This window comes from Medicago sativa, chromosome 8 (genome assembly GCF_051527215.1).
Source record: "Medicago sativa cultivar Bolivia chromosome 8, Bolivia_mono, whole genome shotgun sequence".
Classification (NCBI taxonomy): Eukaryota; Viridiplantae; Streptophyta; class Magnoliopsida; order Fabales; family Fabaceae; genus Medicago; species Medicago sativa.
The window spans coordinates 40,667,994-40,691,821 of NC_140756.1; the positions used below are offsets into that span (position 1 = coordinate 40,667,994).

Sequence of the window (23,828 nt, forward strand, 5' to 3'; positions counted from 1 at the left end):
ATTTTTTTAATATATTTAATCTCATTAGTTATTAGAATTAAAATAAATAAATAGTTCAAAAGGTAAAATTAGCCAATCTAAATTGACACGAGATAATTGAACCTGAAACTTTAAAGAGGACCATACTCTAAGATACCAAGTCTATACCGTCAAAACAACAATGGGTCTTTTAAGTTTGAGGTTTGTAGCAGTTCGGTCCGTTAATTTATTTTGGTCACACAAAAGTCTTTTAGGTTTGAGGTTTGGAAAATATTGGTCTTTTAAGTTATTTTGGTCACACATAACATATTAAATTTGGAAAAATTGTTTTCAATTTAGTGCTTATGTCACATCATCGTTTTCGTAATGTTTGGCTAACAACAGGACTACATATAAAACGTTTACAAATTTAAAAGAGTTATGTCTGACCAAAATAGCTTAAAGACCAATATATTACAACCCTCAAACTTAAAAGACTTATGTGTGACCAAAATAAACTAACAAACTGAACTGTTACAAACCTCAAACGTAAAGGACACCTCGTATAAATTAACCTAAAAATTTTTAGGTTTAAATGTGTAATTGGTCCCTGCACTTTTTTTTTTGTTTGGAATTGGTCCATGCACTTTGGAAAACTATTGGTATGGGTCCCTCTGTTAACTTTATGTTCTAAAAATAACACAAAACTAACGCATAGCCACGTCGGCTGATAGATATTTGCCAACTGTACCAAAACTATCGAAGCAGTAATAAATAGCAGATTCATTATGAAATAAGGAAATTATAAAACTTAAAGAACAACAAATGTTGTCATACATACCATATTTTGGCCTATTGTAGAAAATAGTGGTCATATAAATGAAAAAATGTGGTCAGACATACCATATTTTGGCTTAACTTTAATTTACCGGGTATATAATAATCGCAGAACATTGTAATCACATTTTATCACTGCACTTTACGCCTAAAGACGAACGAAATCTATTTTTTGGAAAAATAGTGGTCGTGTAAATAGCAAAATGTGGTCAGACTGAGCGTATTTTTGCCTAACTTTACTTTATCGGGTATAAATAATCCCCTTTTACGCGAATCAAACATTTTTTTACTGCACTACAAACTTGTCAAACAATAAACAACAACTTTTATAAGCTTCCTGTATTTCACGCCTAAAGACGGATAAAATTTCATTTGGAGAAAAATACTGGTCACGTAAATAACAAAAATGTGGTCAGACAGCATATTTTTGGATAAATTTCCTACAACATTTCATTTGAACTCAAATGTGACCAGATTTTTTTCCTAGATGACCAACCAAGTTCTCATATAAATGAAATAAATTATGATAGGGAGAATATTTATGTACATAAATTCAATACGCATTAATTTATCACACTCTTCTCAACAAGTATAATCCTTTATATATGACCTTCGATAACAAAACAAAAAAAGGTTTTCGTCAAATGTACCTCAAAGAAATACATATATAGATAAAGGGGTATTAGGATAAAGGCAATCTAATACCATGATACACCAACGAATATTATACAAAACGCGTAAATAATTTCATAACAATCCAGCACAATCAAGTTAGACAAATGAATGTTTAACCGATCAATAAATCCGCGGGTATCTTTGCAGTATCTAATACAAATCTGGTCTTGATATTTTCTTCATGAAGCACCAGACGACAAACAATTTCACTGCGAATCCGAAGGATATCCTCCTGTAAGTAAATGCAGTTAGTTGGATATATAATCTAAACACATTCCCCATAATATATTAGTATTTAGTAGAAAATATGCATTCCAATGTGTGTTACTGTGTATAAAACATTTCCTGGAAACAAATAACTTACACATCCCATGATTTTATTTTCAAACGAGGGTTGGGGAAAAAATTCCCGTGAGATCGGAATGAAATATATGTGTAACTTGTATCTATACCACACTCCTACAACTAAGTCCCGGGAATGTTACACATGTTAACCAAACACTTTAAAAAAATAAAATTGAAACCCAAGAATAGGATTCCCAACATTTAGGGTGCGTTTGTTTGAGGGTTACAAAATTAATACCTGGGATTAGCTTTCCCAGGAATATAAATGTTGGAATCTTATTTCCAGGAAATTGTAGAAAAAAGTGTTTGTTCAATAGTATAATTCCTGGGAATTTTTTATGGCATGAACGTTAAATTTATAAAACTACCCCTCTCAATACCATCGACATTTCTAAATCCTGTTGATGAAGAGCCTAAACTCTAATCCTTCCTGAGTTCTAGTCGGTGTGGATTTACATAATCCCTGCTAGACAAACCAGGTTCTCTTTCTTGTATTACACATCCCTTTCCATATTGGCCATCATCCCAAAATCAATGCATAGAAGTCCAAACTCAATTGGGGAAAATTCCAATGGAACAAAGAAAATTATCACCGACAAAAGAAAATAATTCTTGTAAAGAATAATTTCAATTATTTTTCATTTAAAAAAAATTGAGGACAAAAATTATAAACAATCAACAACCAAGAAATATTGATATCACATGCTCTTTTCAACAATCAATTTCATATAGGAGGTGATAAGCATTGGTTAAGGGCAGAATTGGATTTTCACAGAAATTTACCTGGGAATAAAACTTTCCCATCCTATTTGACAGGAATAAAAATGGGCAAAACGTGGGTCAAACGTCGGTGTAACTGTCATTATTTTTTTCCTGGGTATAATTTATTCCTAGGCATATTTTTTTTGTTCCCATCTACCAAACAATGGCATATGTAATTCCAACCTTAGATTCCTGGGAACAAATTAACATAACATGAAAAAACATCCCCTTATAATTCCAAAAATACGGCACACTCCTCCAGTTAAAAACCCAAACAATAGATACAACATTCAGTCATATTTGATTTCAAATATTTAATCGTAAAATAAATTGGTTTCAATATAACTACTTATACCACCTGAGTCTTAACAATTCTAATTGCTTTCAGTTTTCAATATATTGGATGTCTACTGCAATTAGGCTGTATATTTAGGGAATGCGGGAGGAAGTTTTCAAATAAAGTCTGCTGTCAATGATGATTAATTGACTAAATCTCATAATATCAATAGTTACATATTACTAATTAATCAACAACAAACTAATAAAACACAATGTTTAAGAAATTTAAAGCATTACCAATGAATAGTCGGGCATACTCTTCTGCCCCCATTTTGCTTCACCATCCCACAACTCCAAGTACTTAAGAACATATACCCCACAATCATGACTGCAAAATTTAAAAATTTCAAATTAGGTAAATAAACCCTATACACAAGTAATATATCAACGAGTCATAGCATGTTATTCGACATCACTAACCAATTTTGTTGCTTTGGTAAATCCACCACTACAACCTCCAAAGAAGATTCCAACATATCTCCATTATTGTTCGCTCCTTTATTCATCAATTCCACTACCCCTTCAAAACGGACTTTCTGTAAAAACACATGTTCTCATTTGATCAACATTAATTACACTAACAACTAAATTAACCAAAACAATTTATTTAAGAGTTACATATACCATTGCATTATCCAAACGCTGCCTTGAGGCATTTCTTTCACTGTATAATGAGTCCAGCACATACATTGTCCTCTTCCTATGGTCCAACACGTAACATGTCCAGTGGTCTTCGAACTGGGTTGGTGCAAATACCTAATTTTAATGATAAAATTTATTCAACCACGTTGCATAAAACAAATTCGTGACACATAATATTTTTTTGTTTCATTGACATCAAATTTATTAGGCAGAGTCGTCGCAAGGTGAAAACAAAACTCGCAAAATTAGGGGTTACAATAGGCACCAAACATAAGCGTAAACCCCGCACAAAAAACCACACAAAACCAACCCCCCACCGAACTAATACAACACAAACCCATATAGACAAAACCACAATGCCAAATCCACTGCCTAAAGGGAATTTTAGGTAGAGTCCAGCATTATTCTCTATATTTGAATTTCAAAAAATAGCTGAAAATGCTCATGTGACCAAAATAAATCAGCAAACTCCTTATTCTGTCAATTCAAATATGTTGCAATGCTACACAACATTGCAATACTCTAATGAAAGAAAACAGGCAGTGATGAAGGCACAATTTTTCACTAAAGTAGTGCACAAATATATTACCCACTCATCAACATTCTAGACAAAAAAAACCAATCAGAAATCATCTACACCTACAACATCATAATGATGACTTCAAGTTAAAAAATAAACTTACTAAGTCAGATGACCGCAACGCCTCAAGTGTCTTGGTCCAACGAGGCATATATATCTTGAATTTCCGCTCAGTCCATTGGAGTTTACGTCCTTCAGGATGTGCCTTTAAATCATCAACTACCTCAAACTGCAATTATAATTAATGTTAGGCATGGGATAATAAAGGTTGAATACACATCACGGTTGTTTGACTTTATACTTGATACAATTCCGTACCGAAAAATAATCTGACAAAATTAAGCGTTTCACACAACCATGTTTTCGAACTTCATCATGCATCATAGTCCTGCCAGCAATATTAATAACCTAAGGCAATACATAAATAAAAGTAAGTAATGGTTAACAAACAATATCGTAAAATCTAAATTAAAACAAAAAAGGTTAACGGAAAATACTAACATATGAGTTCACCCACTTCCTCGCCTTCATGCATTGGAAAAACTCCCCGGCAACACGCAACTCATCTACCTCACATAACACACTAAAAAAAGAAAAATAAAATGTTAATCGATTATGATAAAGCTTCAATTCAAAACCCGCGACATGAAAAAATGTAGTTAAAATACATTAAAAAAATTATATACTTACATATCTCTAGCCTTTTCATGTGTGCAGAATAAATACAGCTTTCTCAAATATGACTTAATACTTATTTGCCTTTTTTTTTCCTTTTCAGCCATATCATCATCATCCAACTCCATCCCATTGTCTTTATCTTCTTCCATTTTTTTTTCTTCTTCACCCACATCTTCATCATCAACCTTCATCCCATCATCATTTTCTTCTTCCAATTTTTTTTCCTCTTCACCAACATCTTCATCATCCAACTTCATCCCATCATTTTCTTCTGCTTTTCCCGCCTCACTTTTCAACCCATCATTATCCGCATCAATCTTACTACACTTTACTCCTACATGTTTTGACCCACTTCCTACTTCCATGCTACTTGGCATCGGAATATTTTCCCTACCGTCAACCTTATTTGCTTTTAATATCCTCATATCATCCTCAAGGATTGAAACCCGGGAAAGCAAATCTTTGTGTTCAGCTACCAACCTTTGATGTTCAGCCATATAAGCTTGCACATCAAAAAAAGGGCATGCACTATCTCCAATACCAACTTGAGAATGGTTAACGGCTTCAACAAAGACATCATTTTCCATGTCTTGTTGTGTTGGAACCAAGTCCTCAACCAACTAATCATATTAAATAGGTTAAATTAACATAATTGTATGCGAAAATTTAAACTATAAAACCCATTTACCGAGTTAATATACTAAAGGCAATTACTAACCTTCGCATTTGAAAAAAGGTTTGCGATTACAACATGACCTCCATCCACTTTGGTCCAATTGTTAATGCGTGGAAAACGCTTAATTGGACCACTGGTTAGGGATAAATGTTCAACCGCCCATATCTAATCAAATGACAAATAAAATTAACGTACACAACATTTGACATAACTATAGATATAATTAAAAAAACATAACCCATTTAATATTCAATACCTGCAATACGGCTGGGCAACCAGAAATGTGTATAACTGTATCATTCTTTTGTTGATGGTATCTTGATGCCGCACTACTAAGATTTTCAATTAAATCTTCGTAAACAGCAACACCCCAATTATAGGTACTAAGAGCGTCTAAATCATCAACAAGCTTAAAGAAATCTTTTTTAATATAACTGTGTGATTTCGGAAAATATAACACACACAAGGCAAATAAGATGTAAACTCTACAAAAATCATCTACGTTGTCCCCTTCTTGAAGGACCTTCAGCTTAGAATGTACACTATCAATATCAATAACTTCATTCACATCAAACAATGTTCTAACATGACTAACCCTATCACTAGTTTCCGGTAAACACTCTCCTACAATAGGCAAACCTAAAGCCAAACAAAGATCTAGATGTTTAAAGGCCACAGTCCTAACGCCTACTCTAAATCCCAAGCTACTTGCATCCCACCTATGCAATAATTCCTTCAATAAAGTACCATTCATTCCTATATAGGTCTTCATATCCACAAGATATCGGAACGGAGTTTTCATAATTCTACTTCTTTGCGCATCAGACAATGTTCGGTTAATATCTACCAACTTATTAGTACGGGGCATTTGAGTCTTTATCTGTGGCTGCAAATTCAACAGTATTCATTCATTAATGGCATAAAACACAAACAATTACATACACATTAAACATCTCATTAATTAAATTGTACTTACACCAACAACACAATCCCTTTTTCGTTTGTTTTCCCTCATGATGTTCACCTTATCTGTTGTATACAAAAACAATTTCTATCAACATCAATTAAAACACACACAAACACCTATTCTCAACACACGTTACAAGAACGATTTGAAAAAATTCATCTTATAACTAAAATACAAACACATTTTACAATCACATGTTTTCCACAAAAATTGAAGAACATTATCGAAATAATATTGTGACGAGTTAATGTTTTCCTATCTTTTTTACCATAGACATACTTACAAAACTTTATATTCACTTAACCATATTTTAACATATACGTAACCACATTTTTTTTCCTTCAAATTTCTAAAGCTTTAACCATTTTTTAACAAAAGTGCGACCACAAATCTTTCGACATATGTTGACACTAACTCTACGTGATATCATTTAGAGGAACAACCACAGTCAAACTACAAAAATTGGAGAAAAGTTATATCCATCAGATCATCCACTAACACTTGAACAAAATCTAACAACCTACCAAATTAATCAACATAATCCAAAATTTTATTAATAAAAATCAAAGTTAGCCGTGTTATGCACTACTAACATATGTCCATCACTACTATTGCTTAACAACCAATAATCCTACCCAAAGTAATGCACACATCAGTTCATAAATAACTTCACCACAGTACTCTATTGCACAAAAATTAGCCTGTTAAAGCAACCCCAAAGCACCTGAATAACTTCACCACAATACTCTATTGCACAAAAATACAAGTCCACTGCTACATTCTGAGGTCAGTAAAATATGTTGTAGCAACTATCACACCATAAACAATGCTTCTTAAGAGTATCACATATGCAGTACTCTATAACTATTGCACCACATTGACAAAATTAAATGATTGCCAATTATAAGACGTATCAATCAACAATACTATACTGTCATGCAATTCCACTTAATCTCACACTTTGATTTATCCACCATCTTTTTAATTAACTTACTTAACTCCCTAAACAGGAGTTGGATTGTCTAACTGCTACATCGTCAAACAAACCAGTCTCACATTAATTCTGCCCTTTTGAGTTTTTTTTTTTTTATCTTCCCTCTAGTGTTTGATTTCTCATCTCATGTCCGATTTAAATTATAAATAGTGAAATACTGTGTGTTAAAGAGTGTGTTGACATCATTCCTCAAAAAATAATGAGTCAGTTTGGATGAAAAACAAGTAATGGAAAAAAAAATTATAATTCAAACTTAACCCATTTGAACAACTCATCCGACAAATCAAATGAGTGTGCCCTACATATCAACAGACTGTAACAATGTTTCAATCTATACAATGTTTTCTATTAAAATACTTCAATTTTTCACCCCCACACTAGAGGAATGATAAAATAAAATGGCTTCAGATAACAAAATTAATTGGCAAAATTCAAACTTACAGATGAGTTTGGAGCAAGAATCAATCACCTACGTTGTATTCGGATCGGAATTTGTTGGAACGCTTTAGGGAGAGACGCCGTCGCAGAGGGTTGAGGAAGAGATCCTTCGCAGAAGGTTGAGTGAGAGATGGAGAAATCCGTCGCCTATGAATGGGTAGAGAGATAGAGCCGTCGGAGAGGGTTGAGATGGAGCCGTCCTGGTCGCGTGGAGAGAGGCGCCTTTGCTTTTCTGTTCTTCGACCGTGAATAGAGAGAGAGAGGGACAGATCTGAAATTTTTCCTTCTTTTTTTCCTTTTCAAACCATCCCTAGCGCATGAAATTACCAAACTACCCCCGCCACATAAGCAGTGGTACAAAGGGGTGTATGGAAAAGGGTGTACATGAATCTTTTTCCTTGAAACAAATAACGTAAAGAGAGCGGAGTGGTGATACACAAACCACCCCATGTTTTACACCCTTCATGTGGCATACCACTTTTACACCCTTCATGTGGCATTTTTTAATAGTTAAATTGAGGGCAATTTTGTCCAACAACAAAAAGTAAGGGGCAATTTTGTAATACATAAAGCCTTCACTTTCTCTTTCCCAATTCTCCTTCGCTTCTCCTCCCTCTCACCGCCTTCTCTCCGTCCCGGCCCTTTCCCGAAGAAGACAACCACCGCGACGACGAAGGTACCGCGAGGACAGGACAATCCAACAACCAGTTCCAAAGTTCGTCCTCCCATCCCAACACCACCACCCACTGCCGGCGCCAAAAAACTGTGAGAAGATTGTCTATCACCATCGATGTCCTTAAATCAATCTCTCCACTTCCTCTCAATCGGTGTTGCTTCACCATTGAAGGTGAGTTATTTCTTGTTTTTGCCTCTTCAACATTTGGTCTGGTTGTTTGCATTTAAGGTTATTCGCCACATGATTGTTTACATCTAGGGTTATTTTCATTTAAGGTTACTTGAGTTTTATTTCCATCTTGTGTGTTGGTGAAAATGCAGTTCTGGTAACAGCTTCAAGCTGAAGCAAAACTGCAGAGAACATGATTATTTGTGTTTACATGTGTTTAATTAGAGGTAGATCTTGTTTGATTACAATCACATATGGGTTTGATGGGTCAAGGTTTTAGTGTTGGAACTAATGTTGGTAAACAAATGGTTCTTCTTGGTTGGTTGCTCATGTTGATTAATTCACAAAAAGTATTTTCTATGTTTGTACAGAAGGTTTTATTTTGATTTCATTGACAGGAATTGTGTTTACATGTTAAGAGAATTGCATATCTTGGTCTACTTTATCTTTTAAGTAAATATGTTTGCTTGATACGGAAAATTGACCGACTCGGAATCAATCGCAGTCGAGTGCAACTTTGAAAACCTTGTTATTTCAGTATTTGTTGTCGATGTTTCACTTTCAACATTTTCCCTTATATTACTATTTTAAATAATTCTACCTTCTTGAAGCCAATTTTTAATAGTAGCAGTACTACTGGTTAATTACATGATTTCATTGATCAGTTAAAAAGAGTTTGTAAGCAAAATCCTTGTTATTTATCTTCTCTATAATAGCCTATGAAGTATGAGATGTTAATATGTCGTAATTTTCTAGTATCCGTGGGGATCGCTTTTATGGTTGGAGTGGTGTGTTGATATTGCATTGCATTGGTTGTGCTATTAACTGCTGTCACAGTTTTAACAGGAGTAGCAGCTTCAAATGCATGAATGTTGATGATGTTTACATGGTTCCTTGAGATAAGCTTGGAGTTATTCATCTATTGTGAATTTTGTTACTATATATCACCATTCTCTCGTTTTTAACTCTAGAAAGCTTTTGTTATACAAGTGTAGAAAAAGTCTATAGTTTTATTTTGGATTTTTTATTCTTGATTTGTTCACCACTATTGATGCAGTTGATGATGCACAATAGGGTTCTCAAGGATAAGAGGTTCTGATATCATGAAGGTAATTTTTATGTTATCTTGTTTCGTAGCCTTTGTGCGCGTGAGCTTTTGAAATGTATATGGCTTATCATTTACTTGGTCAAATCATATTAGTATCTGGAAAACATATGTAGGTATTCTGATTTTAGCTAGTTACTATCAAATCCAAGGGTAGATAACTTGTTAAAACTCATGATGCATGTAAGCTATTTTAAAGTAGATTTTAGTGTCATAAAAAATGTCTCTTTATTGCAAATTCGATATGAAACTACAACTTTTTTTTCAAGTGTCCTTAATTGTGATCTAATAAGGAGTTGTGAAACTCACTTTTGCTCTTTATTTTCTCCAAATACCTTACAACTCCCATCACCTAATTGGAAAGTTTGTTGAAACTCTAGCTGAAATTGAATTTCAAGCAGCAATTATCAAGGAGATTTCGCCATATTTTACGAGCCTTTATTATTCATTTTCTTGATTGCCACTTATGTTTTATATGTGTTTGTGACGCTAACTAATTTTGTGACAATCAAGTGCTGACAACTTTGATTCAAGTCTTGGGTACAAGCTCACAAAACTCTAAAATTTCTTAACAATTGTATATTAGTAAAAGAAATGAAGGAATTTTTACTTTTGTTAGAAAATTCAAGCGAACCAACTGATGTTCAGATGAAGAATCTTGAAATGGAGAATGAAAGAGAGGTAATCCATGCGTCACATAATGAATACCGTTAAGCATCAAGTCTGCACTCAACTTAAAGGTCGTGCAAGAAAACATGTAGATGAGGTGTTAATATGAATTTCGCGGATGAAGTCTAGTATAAATAAGAAGAGAGAATGGTGTATTCTCTTATTGAACAATAGTACAATATAATACTCTCTAATCTTGTAAAGTACTATCCTTTTAATTGCACTATTTATGGTTCTTAAGATAGATGTTGACAAAGGGTGAATAAGATGGATGCAAGATAGATCCCTAAAAAAAAAAAGATGGATGCAAGATAGATGTGCATATTGTAACAACTAAATAGACCATGTTTAGTTAAATAAATATTGTTTCTTTGTCAGCTTACCATAATAACAGTCGACTATAGAGATTCATCACCGTCTCTTTGAACTTCTAATGAACGTTGTTTTGTTCTTTTATGGACATATCGCCGTAAAATTTGTCTTTAACAGGCTTTTGGAAAAATTAACCAAAACTGTGATTGACTTAACCATGTTTTGTCAATGGTGTAACCATTTTTTATTTTCATTCCCATTTTTCTCCCTCGCTACATTAAATCTCTCATTCCAATCAAGTGAATTAGAACATAGATTCTCAACTAATGAACCATGTTCCATATACTCATAAACCAGAAGCCTATGTTTCCCCTCAGCTAGAAATTTATCTTCTCCTTGATGAGCTTCATTTAAGCATTTAACAACAGCAACACGATAATCGTCGAGTGTACCTTTGTAAACAACCCCTCCTCCTCCTCCTCGACCGATCTATTTGCTAAACCTGTTTGATACGGTTTTGAGTTCTGAATATGAAAATCTTTGAAACCTTTCGTGTGTTTTTTCTGTATTGTTGGTTGTATTCTGAAACCTTTCGTGTGTTTTGCATATATGCTTCTAGGTGTTGGTGTGTTGTTTCTGTTTTAGCTGGTGCTTTTTACCTGGGAAAGATAAACTAGCCAAATATATGGTATGTGTGACCACATTTTTTAAGGTGCATGACCACTATGTTTTTCCAGAAATTAGAACTTGTCCGCCTTTAGGCAACTCGCATATTGTAAAAGAAGTTATTTATGGTTGGAAAAGCTTTTAGTGCAGTGATCAAATTAGATTACGTGTTCGATTCGCCTAAAACGGGATTATTTATATCTGGGAAAGATAAACTAGCCAAATATATGGTCTGTGTGACCACATTTTTTAAGGTGCGCGACCACTATTTTTTCAGAAATTAGAACTTGTCTGTCTTTAGGCGTGATAAACTCGCATATTGTAAAAGAAGTTATTTATGGTTGGAAAGGCTTTTAGTGCAGTGATCAAATTAGATTCCGTGTTCGATTCGGCTAGAACGAGATTATTTATACATGGGAAAGATAAACTAGCCAAATATATGATTTGCTTGCGTAAAGACAAACACTTTGAAAACCTAGATAAAATAATGGTGACGCCTCTTAAATATTGTGGTCACATTATTCATTGTTTTGGTTATCTAGAACATTAAGATGGAAAAACTTAGTTTTGTGTCATACAAACAGAGAATCACAAGACTTATGGTCCCTCCTTGTTTCTTGGAGTCTAAAATGCATCTTTGATCTCTTCTGAGGTTTGTGCTCGTAAAGACGAACACTTTGAAAACATGAATATAATAATGGTGACGCCTCTTAAAAATTGTGGACACATTGTTGATTGTTTTGGTTATCTAGAATTTTAAGATACAAAAACTTAGTTTTGTGCCATACAAACAAAGAATCACAAAAGGGGGTCACTACTAATATTTACATGACATATTGACTTAAAATGATATAGTTTTCATAGGATAATTTATTTTTTGTTACATTTTCATGGGATAATTTAAGATAACCAAATAATTAAAACATATAACCATAATTTTATAAAGGTGTAACCATTTGTGTTTTTCCCGCATTCAAAATTACTCTTCTATAATTTTACCAACCTTTCAAAAGAAAATTAATAGAATTAGAGTCCAATAAACATAAAACGTGGTCACTACTGGTATTTAATTTTGTGATAGTTTGTCTTATTAATATAGCTTTCAGACAATAATTACAAATAAACAAGTAATTGAAGAATATAACCACAATTTTACAAAGACATAACCATCTTTTTTTACTATATTATTGAGTGTTAATATTATCATTTGTGACTTTCTTATCACTCATAACATCAAAAGACACATAAAAGGGACACATTCATAGTATCTCTCTTATAAGCTTTAAGAATTTTTTAAAAAATTGATATTAACTTGCGAACTAACCAAATTTGTGAAGTGTTTACCCACTTTTTATCAAAGGAGTAACCACAATTCTTTTGACTGTTAAAATTATCATTTGTGACTTTTTATCACATCATAACATTACAAGACACATAAAAGGGCACAATCACGGTATTTCTCTCATAAGTTTTGAGAAATTTCAAACATTTGACATGAACTTGTGACAATCATGGTGTTTCTCTGTCGCAACACTATGAATGTGAAAATCTGATATTTAAACGCTGCTCTTCTATCCACCGACCCTTCCAGAATAATGTATTATTTCCGCTACCAACCTCTCTTTGAATTTCCAATGAAATCAAGTTTGATTCCACATCAAATTCCCTTCCAATTGAACATAAATCTCTCCACCATAGCAAATCCAATCTTCCACCTACTATTCCTTCCATTATTCCACCTATTTCACTGATAAGTTGAACAATTTATATAATGGAGACACTAGATACCTATTCCACCCATATCTTAAATCACGAACTAATTCCCTTTCAACCTATTAACCCATCGATAACTTAATCATGCAGAAATTTACCCAAAAAATTAAATTAAATTACTATCTCAGACACAAAAATTTACCCAAAACTTAAATTAAATTATGTCTCAGACACAGAAGTTTACCCAGAAAAGTTTACCCAGAAAGTTAAATTAAATTACTATCTCATACCAATGTATGACTCATTTGAAATATGAAGAACAAATTTCAAAAAGATAAACTTATAAACCCTAAATGCTTACCCTCAAACTAGAAATTGAAGAACAAATTCGAGATAAAAGTCACATTCAACAGAAACAATAACATAGAAAGTTAGGACGGCGAATCTAAGCCAAGCGATTGTGACGAAACATAGAGAGGGGAGGATACGGCACGAGTGTGGTGTCGTTTGGAGTGGAGGCGGCGGCGGTATAGGAGATGTTGGGAGTGGAGGCGACGGTGTGATTGGCTGAAAAATGAAATAGAGAAATGGAAGTGAGAGAGAGAGGGTGTGTAATGTTTGATCTTATTTTGTTTTTTAAATAAAAAATAATTTAATTTCCACCCAGACAAAGGATGCCACATCACCGGTGGTACCAAAGGGTGTATAGAATAAAGTGGTCGATCTATAATTTTCCGAACGTAAAACACAATTCAACATGCAATTACTAAATATGAAAAGGTATTTTTATAAACCATCCAACAAATCCTATCACATGATATTACTATCTCCGATCTAAATTATAAAAATAACAACTTCAAATAAATCTTATTCCATTCGACCTACAAGATCATTTATCAAGAGGATTGAGCACTTGCCCAATAAAGAGTATGGTTCCAGACAAATCTTCTCTGATCAAAAACAAGAAAGGGTGATCAGCTACGAAGTTTATCGGTGGCGGAGTACGAGGAGAATCACACAAACTTGTCCCCATATAGCTATCCCCATAGGCTTCGGTACCTTCTTCGTTTACTTCAATAAAAGACTTGTGAAATATGTCGGACACATAAAGGTTTTGAGCAAAACGAGAGTCCACCATTTATGTCAAAGCTCCTTCGGAGAAAGGTAAAACCACGCCTAGCTCTTTTAGCATATCAGTACATTCAAGCCCAAAAGAAATCTTGAATTTCGGAATCCTGAAGGCACCAACTTCCACTAATTCGCGAGCAAGCTTGTGTTCCAAGAACTTAGATTCGGAAGCTAGCTTCTTAATCAAAGCTAACAATCCATCTTTTGCATCAGGAAGAAAAAAGTAAATAGAGAATCGACGTTTGTCTTCACCTTGCGTATAAGGAAGACGAAGGACTTTAAAACCATCAAGAACACTGATATACTGCATCTCATAGCTGGTCATGAAGGGAACCTTGATCGGGCTACCATTGAGAATGTGAAAATCATAGTCTCTTGTATCTGAAGTATCAAACTCCTCTTTCCACACTCCTTTAAAGTATAGTGCATTTGCAAAGATGAGGTTGGTTAAACTATTAAATGACTCAGGTGAAAATAGATTTTTTATAAGACCATTTGTCTCTTTTTCAGCCCATAAATTTGCTTCTTTTGTCACTTCGAGAGCCTTTAAAACAATATCAAACATAAAATTAACGGTGCAAAATGATCAATTGAAATTAGTAACAACTTATTTTAATAGAATGAAACAAGAACAAAGATCGATATTTAGGCCACTTGGTACCCTAAGTCTTTTATCAAATAATATTGAAGTGTTAGCAACCAAAATAAAATACCAAATAAAATAATAAAAGCACGATATGGCTTCAAGATAAATAAAAAAAAGGATTGTAGATTATTTTACCTTGTTAACGAAATCAACTGAAGCAATATTGGCTTTGAAATCAGTAGCCACAATTTTTCGGAAGGAAGTTTCAAGAGAAAGTGATTGTTCAACCCACATACCATTAAGGAAAGCCAACGAAGGTCCTCCGGCAGGAGCAGCATTGGAGAGCACTGAGGAAACAAGCTGAGAGGCAAAGTCGTTTAGATTTTCCGTGGATTTGGATTGAAGGAATGAAAGAACTTGTTGTTGTGTGGGACCTTCAGAGCCAGCAGCGATGATGCTTAACACGACATGGAGCGATAATGGCGAAAATACAACATTGGTTTCTTTGTATTCTTGTTTGGAGAACAAATGTTTGGCGATGGTCAAAGAAACCTTGGTTAGGTTAGTGATTGATTCGCTCTGAAAATTCATTGTTCTTGCGATTGAAACTGACAACAACAAAAACAAGGAAGTGTTTGCAAAAGACTCTCGTGAAAACCTAAAAGCACATAGGGTTTGCAATCCTTCTTTTATAATAGCGTTTACAATCTATTTCCATTGCATATTTTTATTTTGAATATAAATAAAAAGATTTGTTAACAAAAAAAGTAATTAAAAAGATTTCTTGCTCGTTTTAAAAAAAAAGTTTCTTGCAAATCAAGTCATGCAAATATTTATATTTTATATATAAGTATAAAGATTTGTCAAAAAACAAAAGTAAATAAAAAGATTTCTTGCTCGTTTAGAAAAAAAACGTTTCTTGCTAATCAAGTCATGCAAAATCATTTATTCAAAAAAAAAAAAGTCATGCAAAATCATGAAACATTTCTTGCTAGTACAAGGAAATAATGGATGTTAAAGTCACCGACAATCAATGGATAACAAATTAATGCCAAAATCAAAATCCAAATCCATATCAAATATTTTTAGTATTTTTTATATAATAGGCATATTCTATTCCAAATTTAAGGAAAAAAAATATTGTAGAAAAATATTTGGTTTGGTTACACTTTTGACCCTCTATTTCTCAAATGTGTGATTTTGAATCCTAGTTTTTATTGAACAATTTTGGCCATCGAATCTTTCAATGAATCCTCGTTTTTATTGAACAATTTTGGCCATCAAATTTTTCATTTGTGCAATCTTGAACGATTTTTCAATTGTACTTTATAATATCAAATGTATCTTTTACTTCTTTTGAACGATTTTTCAATTGTACTTTATAATATCAAATGTATATGCGGTCTTTTACTTCTTTTTTAAAAGAATGGTCTTTTACTATTTGAGTTGTACAATTATGATATGATACTAAATTTAGGGTTAATATGTGTTTATCCCCCTGTAATTTGGGCGAGTTTCGGTTTTCCCCCTGTAAAAAATTTTGTTAAAATTCAGACCCTGTAATTTGAAGAATCCGTCGAAAACCCCCCTGTTCGAATCTGGCACACGCCAGGTGCTGATGTGGCGTGCCACGTCACCTTTTTATGATGATGTGGCACGCTGACTGTATAATTATTTTATTTTTTATTTTTTTATATTGTACACGTGGCATTTTTTATTTTTTTATTAAAAAAATATTTTTTTTTAAAAAAAATTTAAAAAAATGTTTTAATTTTTTTTAAAAAAAAACAAAAAAAATTCTTAACAAATAAAAAAAATTAAAAAAATTCTGAAAAAATAAAAAAATACCGAAAAAATTAATAAAAATGAAACCAAAAATCTGGAAAATTTTAAAAATAAAAAATAAAATCTGGAAAAATTAAGAAAAATGAAAACATTCGGGAAAAAATTAATAAATTTCGAAAAATTCATATTTCTAGATTTTTTCAATACCGGAAAAATGAAAAAAAAATCTTTTTTTTCGGAAAGTACTTGTCTTTCAACCGTATAACATGATTTATATACTGGTGTCAATCAATATACATTGTATCCTGTTATAAATATGATTAATCTTGAAAATTTTGAAAATGATCAATTTTGAAATTTTTGAAAAAAGATTAATCAGCTCTTTGGGACTGGTTGTTTCTTTTCAAAAATGTCCTCAATTTTCAATACAAATAAAACATGTAATACATCGTAAATATTAAAAAAAATTCCAGATTGTTTTTATTTTTCGAAAAAGAAGTTTTTCAAATTTTCTCAACAAAAAAAAATCTTGAAAATATTTTTATTTTTAAAAATTTGTGTACAAATTTATTTAAAAATTTAGGAAAATTCCGATTTTTTTTCAATTTTTTTTTACGATGTGTTACAAATTTGAGAATATTTTCTAATATTTAAAAATTGAGGATAAAAACAATCTGGAAATTTTTTTACGATGTGTTACAAATTTGAGAATATTTTCTAATATTTAAAAATTGAGGATAAAAACAATCTGGAAATTATTTGTATTGAAAATTGAGGACATTTTTGAAAAGTACTTTCTGAAAAAAATGAATTTTTTTCATTTTTCTGGTATTGAAAAAAATCTGGAAATATGAATTTTTCGAAGTTTATTAATTTTTTCCAGAATGTTTTCATTTTTTTTATTTTTCTAGATTTTATTTTTTATTTTTAAAATTTTCCAGATTTTTTTTTTCATTTTTATTAATTTTTTCGGTATTTTTTCATTTTTTTTTGTTAAAAATTTTTTCCGTTTTTTTTTTTAAAAAATTTTTAAAATTTTTTTTTAAAAAAATAAAAAATGCCACGTGTACAATATAAAAAAATAAAATAATTATACAGTCAGCGTGCCACGTCATCATAAAAAGGTGACGTGGCACGCCACATCAGCACCTGGCGTGTGCCAGATTCGACCAGGGAGGTTTTCGACGGAATCTTCAAATTACAGGGTCTGAATTTTAACAAAATTTTTTACAGGGGGAAAACCGGAACTCGCCCAAATTACAGGGAGTAAACACATATTAACCCCTAAATTTATCAAATATAGGAAAAAATTCTAATAACAACAATCAAATTTTAAATTTATTTTTTAATATTCAATATTAGTAAAGGTAGTCAACCTCTCCCACAATTCACCTTTAGCCAAATATTCACATGGTGCGTACACGCTAGCAATCACAATTTCTTCACCATTAGAATGACCCTTCTGTTGATAACAAGGGCCTGTGCAAAACTCATAGAGGACCAAACATCAATAAGTGAACTATTCCACACCATTACCATACCACCTGAAGCTCCCACTCCACGGTTGATAGGAATAACCATAAGGAGCATCCCCCAAATCGCTTTAATCGCAACATCATCAACATAGCTCAATTATGATTCCTGAATACACAAAACATATGGATTTTTTTCTTGTACCAAACAACGAACTTCCACCGGCTTCTCACCTCCTCCTAACACCCTCACATTATAAGATAGTACATTCATTAAAACCACCCTCCTCCCCCATCCCCACCGACACAACTACTATCAACACCCTCCCTCCTCTCCCCTAACCCCTTCAACGGCCCCTCCCACAGCTCTCCATCCTCTTCTTCCCGCCTTACTCAACAAATTGAAACTATTATTAGGATCGCCTTTATAACTCACCCCAATCACCTTACCCAACTCCTTAACGTCCACTTTCACCACTTCCTTATTACCATGCATCACTACCCAATTTTCTCAATCCTTGTTAATAGAGGAATTTGAGTTCTTGGATGAGGCCGAAGTAGAATGATCAACTGACTTTGAAGATTTCGATGACTTGCGTACCTTCCATTTCCTGTCTTGCTTCTTTAATATTTTCAAAATTTCTCTTCTATCAACGGACGACATACGATCAACACATTTTAAAAAACCTGCCGAATGCTTAAAGTTGCTAGCAATCCTCTTTTTATTCTTCTGCTTCGATTCTAGTGTAGTAGTGTGCGCAGCTTGCACCAAATTATCATTGCCATCAATTTGCAAGCACTTGGTCGTAGATACATCATCATGAATGGGCAAATGAAGTAACCAAGCAAGGCTCCATGGTCCTGAATTTGTTGGCTGAACCGGACTACCTGAGGGATGCAAGTCGTTACATTCTTTACAATCCTTACCATCTTTACAATTGACTGGTTCCAAAACAGTGCTGGCTGTATTTTTCTATTTTTTGAATGAAACTGTTTCCAAACCCTTGCTAACCTTTAAAACCTCTTGTTCTTTCACATCTTTTCGGTCCTCCTCCTTCTTCCCTTCATGAACACTCCACTCCTTCTGTAAATCATCCACTAAATGCGGTAATGTTTCCGGTCTAGATTCGGTATCCACTTATGTCAAGAAAGCATCTTCCCCCATATTGCACCCCCATTACTCCACCATCTTGATAAAGGCTGCAATCAATTATAAAGTCTGAAGATGTATTCAAAATTTCTAAACGAAACGTAGAAATAAGAACACGTGCAAAATCCAACCGAGCTTTATCCACCGTACATTCATCCGCTCGGACAAACCTTCCGGCCGCCATAACACACAACTTGAAAAAAGCATCATTCCAAGCATGAGGGAACTCTGTAAACTCGTAACCATGCCCCCCGCTCATACCGAACATCCGACGCCGACCACATATGAATATTGTTGAAAAGCATACCAAAAAAGTGAAGTGCATCATTGAAAACGTGCCAAATGTCTTCCCCACCGGTGCAATGTAAAAACACCATATCACCGCCCATTGGAGTAACAACCACATAGTTGAATCCTGCATCCTCTACTCTTTGTTGTAAAGCCAATGTTGAATATCACATAATCACCGTAGTAACCATGCCTGATGTTGCCCATTTACGATCTTCAGACTTGGATGTGTAACGTGGAATGAAACGGACGTTACTATTCTGATTATTGTTGCGCGCTTCTGGCTTCACCTGAGCTTCCTCCTTCTTTCGTGAAACAACATCCTCTCCTGCCACCAATGTAACACCCCGTTTTCCCAACATATAAATATTATAAAATAAATCAGAGTATTCAACTTAAACAGGATGTCACACTTCTTTAAAAGATAAATAGAGTAAAATTAATATTTATTTAAACATCTTTTATCAATAATTCAAATTACATCGCAGCGGAAAAACATTTCATTATTCATAAACATTTCGTTCTTCAAAATATAAATAAAGTTAAAATCTACTCTTTATTTAAAACGACTGCTGTCAATAATTTCGAATACGTCGCAGCGGAAAAATTCTTAAAAGTTTAAAAGCAAATACTTGGCACTAAAGGCCTCAACATCATAAACAACTTCTTAAAAATTACATTTCAAATGGTTCATCAACATAATTCATAATAATACGTAACAATGGAAATAAACATCAAATAATCCCCATCCCATTACGTATCAGAGCGACCCTAAGACGACGCTTGAGAGAGTCAACTCACATCAACAGCTAATCATGGTTATCTGCACGTTACCCACGTAGAGGCAACATTCAAACATAAGGGGTGAGATTTCACATTCAATAATGATAAGCATATAATTCTATAAAAGAATTTAACAACATGAAACAACAACAATTTATCATCAACAATACTAATAAACAATAATTTAGATAAGAGAATTTATCAACATAAAACAACAGCAAATCATCATCAACAATAGTAATAAACAATAAGTCAAGTAGAGAATTTAACAACATAAATAACAACAATTAAACAATGTTAATACTTCACATAATTTCTCAATAACAACTCATTAATTATTTCGACAATTGGACAACACGACGACGACACCGACAACTCGACATCAACAACAACAACATCAACTTGACAATGCACTATGCATGTGGTACCAATCAGGGCATCAAGCCCCAAACTTATATAGCATAGGCTCTCAACGTGGTATGAATGATTAAGCATTCATCGGAGCATCAAGCCCCCAACTTTATATATGAATGACTATGCATTCAACAGAGCATCGAGCCCCCAACTTTATATATGAATGACTATGCATTCAACAGGGCATCAAGCCCCCAACTTTAATGATGATGCATAGACTCAACAACAATACAACAACAACCAACAACTTCAACGACATCGACAACAACTTACAACCTTAACGACATTGACGACAACAGCGGCAACGACAACAACTTACAACCTTAACGACATTGACGACAACAGCGGCAACGACAACAACAACGACTTCGCATCATAATATCATAATTCATCAATCATAAACAACATCATATAACATCGTATTTAAACATCAACAATTCAACATGCATCTTTGTAAAAACATAATAAATTATCCACAACATATTTCCAAGTCAAACCAAGGCTACTGGAAAGATATCACAATTATCAACAACTTTCATGTTTATACCAAAGACCAATTTAAAACAGAAACGTGTGAAAAAGATGCAAAAACAGGAAACATGGGATGCTGTCACTAAGACCTCCTTGGAGTATTTTCATCATAACTGAAAAACCAAAAGTCATTTTCAAGTCAAACCAAAGCCACTGGAAATCTAACAAAATTATCTAAAACTTCCATGTTTACACCAAAAGCAAATTCAAAACGGAAAAGGGTGAAAAATGTGAATGTTTTCCAGATTTGCAGAATCAAAACTGGAAAATCAGCTCAGAAATCGGTGGCCAATTTTGGCTATTCGGTGGCCGATTTCGGGCTTCACAGCAGTTCAAAAATCAGCTTAACAACGTGTTTTTCACTTAAGAATCACTCTTAAATCCCAATTTTCATCAACCCAAATCCCAAAATTGATGGAAAATTCTACCTATGATTATTCTACAACCTGAACATCAATTACACACGAATTCAATGGATTTTCTACTCTATTAACAACCAATTACGACTTCAAAAACCTAATTCCCAAATTCACAAATTCACAAACAACAACATGCTAAACTCAATTTCATAATTATACAACCTAAAATTAGAGAAAGTTAATCCCACCCTTACGTTAATTCAATGGATTACCTACTCTTTCAACAATCAATTTTGCAATTTAACCCTAATTTCTATAACATCAAAACTATTAACAACTACAAACTTAAACCCTTTTTCAGAACCATATACTTATGATTAAAGAAGGTTAGTCCCACCCTTACCTTAGATTGATTGATTACAAGGTTCTACAAGCTTTCTCTTCTCTGACTCTTCTCTTCTCTTGTTTTCTCCCTTTTCTCCCAAAAAAGCAGTTTGCACGTATTCTAATTTTTCTAACTCTGACACTCCCCTTTATATAAATCCTTAACCTACTTATTTTTCCTTATTTCCAGTTCTGCCCCCAAAGTCTCATAATTCTAATTAATTATATTCTTCCACTAAATAATAAAATAGGGGCTACTAATATATATTAACACACAACAAAAAATATCACTCATCAAATAAATCAATTAAATTATAAAAAGACTCTAAACTCAATCAAATAAATAAATAATAAAATAAGGAGTTACAATCAACATCTCTTTTACCACAACCCCTGAACCTACTCCTCCCAAACTCTCCCCAGCCACTGTAGTTCCCTTCACCTCTTTCCTCACGGTCTCCTGTTTCTCATCGTAACCCCCCACCCTCATCTCCACCCTCTCAACGTTCCCATTCTTTTCTCCCTCACTGCGTCCTCCTTCCACCATTATCCGCACCCTCACATTTTTAAATCCCTCACCCCTTACCTGCACCACAACCTTTCCTTCCTCCGCAAATATCCTCCCGTCACCAGAAACAACAACAGAATCGGAAGCAAACCTGTCGAAACGTGCTTCACGAGCCCAAATTCGACATTGTCCAATCCAAACATTATTTAACGCTAGAGCCAACTTATCTCGGTTTCTCACATTCATATAGCGCAAAAAGCCATATGCATGACCTCGAAAATTCCACTTCTGTGCAATGTAAACATCTGATAGAATTCTGCAAACTTCAAAGAATTAACGCAAGCGAAACACCGGCATAAATTCAGGAAAATTTGTAAAGTAAAACGAGACTTTACTGCCTATTTCATCTCCTGTTACGACCTCAACTCCAGCGTGAATACCCCCAATGTCGTTCTTGTTCAATGGTTGTTGTCCTGCTCCAAGATCCTTGGAAACCCTAGCGTCTGAAATAGGAACCCCTTGACGTGATCGTGATTGATGCCTTGAATGTCTGTCATAGTCTTCAGTTGCTCGTCGATCCCTAGCCCTAACCTGAACCGTACCTCTGCACCGTTCCGATACCGTCGACTTATCCTGTCTTCTTGTTTTCGGTTGCGTCGCTTTCCTCTTCCGTGACCTGACCACAGTCCAATCTCCCCTATCCCCCCTTTTTTCTGCCACCCTGGCTGGACCCCTAACCCCCCGGTGAATCTCTCTGCTGGAGATAAGCTCCGACGCGGTTGCCCTAGGTTAGCCTTAGAGGTGCCGCCACTCACTATCTCTCTGTACTCTCTCATTTTTTTCTTCCTCAAAAAGTCATTTGTCAAAAGTCTTAAAACGTAAATTATATCAAGAATTAATCAAAATAACATCTGAATTACATTAGAAAAATAGAAAATCACAATATGAAATAGTTTAATATTTATATAAATTATAAAGTCATTTTTTTAAGGAATAAATTATAAAGTCATTGTTTTTAATGATGATTTATATAAGACTAATAAAAAAATATAACAAAAAAATAAATTTTAAATTTTTTGACAAGTTAGTAATTAAATTTAGTCAAAGGATTTTTTCCTTCTTCTAGATTTTGAGTGTATTTTTACCTTTAAAATAAGATAATATCAATTTATTAGTCAAATAAAATCTTTTTTAAATTATATAAGAAATCCTTCACGTTCTTTTTGTTTTTTCTCACATT

The 23,828-nt window shown here is 33.6% G+C and overlaps 1 protein-coding gene, 1 long non-coding RNA gene and 1 pseudogene across 3 annotated transcripts; 1 reads left to right on the forward strand and 2 right to left on the reverse strand.

The window, feature by feature from the left end:
- Window positions 1-1,374: 1,374 nt before the first annotated feature.
- On the reverse strand, window positions 1,375-8,108 carry LOC146899093 (uncharacterized). 2 transcript variants are annotated; one of them, XM_085732040.1, is made up of 12 exons: window positions 7,895-8,108; window positions 6,469-6,521; window positions 5,749-6,378; window positions 5,535-5,657; window positions 4,829-5,436; window positions 4,640-4,721; window positions 4,457-4,546; window positions 4,242-4,367; window positions 3,541-3,672; window positions 3,337-3,452; window positions 3,154-3,244; window positions 1,375-1,702 (listed from the first exon to the last, which is right to left on the reverse strand). In XM_085732040.1, exons 2-12 carry the CDS (start codon window positions 6,505-6,507, stop codon window positions 1,583-1,585), a joined length of 2,157 nt encoding a protein of 718 aa, XP_085588166.1. In that variant the 5' UTR covers window positions 6,508-6,521; window positions 7,895-8,108; the 3' UTR covers window positions 1,375-1,582. The 2 variants fall into 2 exon arrangements, with proteins under 2 accessions (XP_085588166.1, XP_085588167.1); XM_085732041.1 differs by lacking the exon at window positions 5,749-6,378 and having other exon boundaries at window positions 7,895-8,105.
- A 362-nt stretch (window positions 8,109-8,470) lies between these two features.
- Window positions 8,471-10,891, forward strand: LOC146899094 (uncharacterized). The gene is made up of 3 exons (XR_015021313.1): window positions 8,471-8,738; window positions 9,573-9,844; window positions 10,460-10,891. It is a non-coding gene; the product is annotated as an uncharacterized LOC146899094 (long non-coding RNA).
- A 3,072-nt stretch (window positions 10,892-13,963) lies between these two features.
- On the reverse strand, window positions 13,964-15,581 carry LOC146899095 (serpin-ZX-like; annotated as a pseudogene).
- Window positions 15,582-23,828: the final 8,247 nt, after the last annotated feature.